This window comes from Camelina sativa, chromosome 6, assembly GCF_000633955.1.
Source record: "Camelina sativa cultivar DH55 chromosome 6, Cs, whole genome shotgun sequence".
In the NCBI taxonomy this organism is placed as follows: domain Eukaryota; kingdom Viridiplantae; phylum Streptophyta; class Magnoliopsida; order Brassicales; family Brassicaceae; genus Camelina; species Camelina sativa.
Genome location: NC_025690.1, coordinates 12344635 through 12349383, shown reverse-complemented (window position 1 = coordinate 12349383; position 4749 = coordinate 12344635). Strand labels below are relative to the sequence as shown.

Sequence of the window (4749 nt, the reverse complement as noted above, 5' to 3'; positions counted from 1 at the left end):
CGCAATATAACACCTCAATGATGGTTCTAGTATTTTCTGCTGGTGAAAGCCTGGAATCTCCGGCATTCTGTGGCAAGGAGGTTCTGATTTCTTCTGAAGGATGATACCTTGATTTGCAAGTTTGCTTTTCTGGATCTGAAGCTGAATCTACGTACTCTGCTGTGGCTTGAATTCGATGCTTCCTTGGGAGTTTTTTTTGTTAAATAGTCACCTTTGTACTTCAGAAGTCCACTCCTAGTAAAGTGCATATAAGTCAATTAATTTGTTATACCACAAATATGAATGTGAGAATTAAAATATATGAGAAGAAAGCCTAAAGAATTTGAAATATCTAAGCAAAATTCAAAAGAATCGAACTTTGAGAGACTGGTTGCAAGGTTCACAGACAAAGTATCTAATGTAGTACTAAATTTGACTGGCACTAAATTTAACATTCAAAGTTGAGAAGAAACATAACTGCATTACTACCAAGTATCTATAAACTAAAGATTAGCTATTTAAAAACTACAATCTACCATCTTGATGAAACTAATATCTAATTCAATGACGGAACAAGAGTCAATTTATCAGTGTACCCATCAATATGGTTTAGACGTTGAGGCTGAAAAACGCGGCGAGAAGCATAATGAAAGCAACTTCCTCCTTCTTCCGAGGTCGAATACTCTGCAAAGTAATACCAAGCAAATCCGTTGGAGAGACGTAAGGCCATAACCGACTCAATCATCGGTAATACTACTGTTATCTCTAACCTTTCGCTCTCTATCTCTCTATCTCTCTATCTCTTAGTCCTGAGCTCAGAAGCTGAAGAAGAAGAAGGCTTAGCCTATCTATTTGGTGAATTTTTCATAACCAGTTATAACGTGTCATATTCTCATTGGTCTAAACCCAAAAAGATCTTGAAAAGTGTAACTCTCACCATCATCAAAACGCTGCGTTTTGATCTGTAATGTTTTTTTTGTTTAACATTTAGTTTCTCGGTCACCAATAGTCACCACAAGAGCAAACACCAAACCGGAACACATGAAATCTATTGGTGTCTCTGATGATGATCTCACGAGAAGTTACTGCGAGATAAGCTTTGCTGCAACATGACAATCTCCACAAATCCTAAGATTCTTCGTTATTCTTATGGCGTTATTACTGTCTTCTTCCACTGTGTTCATGAGAGCAAACACAATGGCTAACTTCTCACTGTGAACAGCTAAATGCGTCTCTTTATCTTCTTCTTCTACGTCGTGAAGTGCTGATTCTGAATCAGGAACATAACCTAACTCTTTCATTTTCTTTACAAAAACACCCAGCTCTCTGTATATCTCTTTGGACTGCGGATGTCTCCTGTCGCCTACTAAGAATGTATGAATTTCTCCATTGACCTCAACATTGCTTGATCCGGGATTCTTCTTTAACCCTTCGCTCTTCATTATATGTCTGATGCTTGTCACTTCTTCCCATCTTCCAGCCTTTGCGTCTATGTTAGAAAGCAATACGTAGTAACCCGATTGCTCTGGTGCTAACTGGAAAAGTTTATCAACTGCTAGTAGACCGATGTCTGTATCAGAATGCACCCTGCAAGCTCCTAATAGGGCTCCCCAAACTCTCTCATTTGGTTCCAGTGACATTTCTTGTATGAATTTGTAAGCTTCTTTCACTTTCCCGGCTCGGCCAAGAAGATCCACCATACAAGCCAAATGCTCTAACCTAGGAGTGATCTTGTAATGATCTGTCATGAGTTTGAAATAACTCCGACCTTCTTCTAGTAAACCTGCGTGGCTACAAGCAGCGAGCGTTGTGACAAACGCAATTGAATCAGGGACGAGACCCGAATCTTGCATTTTCGAAAACAATGCCACTGCGTCACAGCCTTTCCCGCTGAATCCATAAGCTGAAATCATAGCTGTCCAAGACACAATATCACGTGACTTCATGTTCTCAAACACATCTCTCTCTCTGTCTAGACATCCACATTTGGCATACATATCGATCAGTGCATTCTCTAACAACAGATTTGGTATTAGCTTCTTCCTCTCAATGTATCCATGGATTTTCTTACCAAGAGACAGAGCAGATGTATCTCCACAAGCAGGTAAAACACTTGTGATTGAGACTGCATCAGGTTCGAACCCATCAGCCTCCATTCGGGAATACAACTCCACGGCTTCAACAGGCATCGCGTTTTTCATATACACACCGATCATCACATTCCACGAAACCAAACTCTTTTCCCCCATTTTGAAAAACATATCTTTAACATATTTAACGTTTTCAGGAGTTGTATTGCTCACTGCAGCTAACAGACTAGCCATCGTGCCAGCATCATGGCTTATCTTCACAGACTCCATTTCCTTACAAACTTGCAAAGCATCATCAAATCTCTGATTTTGCGCATAACCAGCAACTAACGAGTTCCAAGAGACCACATCTCTTCTTGACATCTCATCAAGTACAAGCCTTGCTTCAGATAAAGATCCACACTTTCCATACATAGAAACTAAACCATTCCCAACAAACAAAGTCGAAGAGAGCCCAACTCTTGTAGCAGACCCATGAATCTTCTTGCCAATGACAATATCCCCAGAGCAAGAACACGCCTTTAAAACACACGGGAAAGTGTAATGATCAGGTCTAACATTACATCCACACATCTTCCCAAACACTTGAATACCTTCACGGTAAAAGCCGTTATTCACATAGCTTCTGATCATAACATTAACGATGATTACGTTTCTCTCAGGAATTTCTTCGAACACCTTACGTGCTGATGCTACATCTTTTAGAGAAGCATAAGCTCTCATAAGTTTAACACCCAAAGACGAATTGTAGCGTAAATCTTCCATAATGATCCTGGAGTGGACTGTTCTAAGTGTTCTGAGATCTGGGTAAGTGTCAAGTACCTGACCAAGCACGAAAGCTGTCTCCTGTGGTGAATCCTGATCGAGTTCCAATTTGGGTAGGGAAGAAGATACTTTTCGTGATTGAAATTTTCTGAATTTCGGAAAATGGAGAAGACGGAGATCGACATTGATGCGTTTCATGAGCTTTGAAATCGAACCTCATCACTATGAGTATCATCAACGCCACTAGCAACGGTAAGTTCGGTAACGATGTGTGTAAACCGGATCAGACCGGTCTCACATGTCCAATTGGGTTTTAACTTCTACAGTATATGAGTCATTAAAACTTGATTTAGATAAAGTCATCTTTGAGATATACATGGTCTTTTAATTTAAATCTAAGACTTTTGTTGTGTAGATAGAATTATTGTCTCTCTTCTTGATACTTATTGAAATCAAAGATTCAATATTTGACAACTATTTTAACAATTTTATTAAACTAGTTTTACTTTTCCTAGAAATGTCATATTTTCCAAGCAAAAAATAATCTTTTGAATATCACCTATAAGGTTAACCCCAAAACTCGTTTTTATAATAAAGATTTTTAAAAAAGTCTTGTGATTTATTTTTATATGTAATATTCAAAAAAAAAATATTTTCTATAAAGTTTTTTTTGAAGCCAAATTTTTTTTTTTTTTTTTTTTTTTGAAGCCAACTTACTTGCTTATTAATCACGAACGGGTGAGTGTTGATACAAAAACAATCATATCATATATATACTACAAAACATCTAACGTTAAAATTTCACACAGTCAAAAAATTTGTAACGTCTGTCAACTAGTTGATATGAATTAACTAACCGTTAAATAAACAAAGGTTTTTTATGAAAAAATAAAATAGTTATTTTTCTTCCAACCAAAAAAGACAAGGTATTAAATGTCCAAATAAAGAATGGATGACGGTTATTTCTGCTTTTTTCCCAGAATCATCACCCAAACTTACTGCCTTATTCAAGGAGTTTCACATGAGTAAACATGTTGTTTATTGTAGACTTAACATATATAACAAAGCATTTTCATGTTAATGCCTTAGTCAAGTAGTAGATGATGCAATAACATAGAGAGGGAACTTGCAGTGAACTGAAGTACCGAATGATTCAGCGATACCGGTTTGATTCTCTATAGATTCAGTCGGTAATCTCCAATCGAACCGATGCACTAAGTTAGCCAAAACTATCTCATTCAGCACCACAGCGAATGATATTGCTGGGCAAATCCTTCTTCCAGCTCCAAATGGAATCAGCTCAAAAGACTGACCTCGGTAGTCAACAGATAAATCTAAATGCCTCTCCGGTCTAAAATCTTCCGCGTCTGGTCCCCACGTTGCAGCCTCTCTCCCGATAGCCCAAGCATTGATCAAAACCTGTGTACCGGCAGGTATGTGATAATCACCTAATCTTACATCTTGTGTTGATTCGTGAGGAATCATCAAAGGAAGTGGAGGATGTAGCCTCATTGTCTCTTTGATCACAGCTTTTAAGTATTTCATTTCTTGAATGTCCTCTTCTGATACACACGATTTTCCCTTACAAATCGTGCGGACTTCTTCTTGGAGTCTGTTCATACACTTTGGGTGACGTATAAGCTCTGTCATTGCCCATTCCATAAGTGTATACGATGTCTCCGTACCACCCACAAAAACATTCTGAAAAATGAAAACCAAAACAAGAACTACGTTTATATACATACATACGAAAATATCATGAAATCCGAACTCGTATCATCCAAAAGTGTGTTATTATTTTCCCTCACCAAGACGATTGCCTTTACGCTGACACGGTCTATCTCAAACCCGACGCTCTTCTCTCTCTGAATGGAGAGCAATACATCCACAAAGTCATTCCTATCTCGGTGGTCAC

At 38.2% G+C, this 4749-nt stretch overlaps 2 protein-coding genes across 3 annotated transcripts in view; both read right to left on the bottom strand.

Annotated features, from left to right (window-relative positions):
• Window positions 11-3151, bottom strand: LOC104791042 (putative pentatricopeptide repeat-containing protein At3g49142). 2 transcript variants are annotated; one of them, XM_010516841.2, is made up of 3 exons: window positions 750-3151; window positions 576-663; window positions 200-234 (listed from the first exon to the last, which is right to left on the bottom strand). In XM_010516841.2, the coding sequence occupies exon 1, from the start codon at window positions 3030-3032 to the stop codon at window positions 1062-1064; it is 1971 nt and encodes a 656-aa protein (XP_010515143.1). In that variant the 5' UTR covers window positions 3033-3151; the 3' UTR covers window positions 200-234; window positions 576-663; window positions 750-1061. The 2 variants fall into 2 exon arrangements, with proteins under 2 accessions (XP_010515142.1, XP_010515143.1); XM_010516840.2 differs by having other exon boundaries at window positions 11-234; window positions 576-3151.
• Window positions 3771-4749, bottom strand: part of LOC104698958 (cytochrome P450 71A26-like) — a 2440-nt gene continuing 1461 nt past the window's right edge. Inside the window, exons 2-3 of the mRNA XM_010414326.2 lie at window positions 4643-4741; window positions 3771-4535 (exon numbers count right to left, since the gene is read on the bottom strand). Coding sequence (XP_010412628.1) covers window positions 3924-4535; window positions 4643-4741 — 711 coding nt within the window. The 3' untranslated portion in view covers window positions 3771-3923. The remainder of the gene's footprint in view (window positions 4536-4642; window positions 4742-4749) is intronic.

Bases quoted from the DNA above. Each gene is read 5' to 3' on its own strand.
- LOC104791042 (XM_010516840.2), bottom strand. From the start codon at position 3,032: ATGAAACGCATCAATGTCGATCTCCGTCTTCTCCATTTTCCGAAATTC.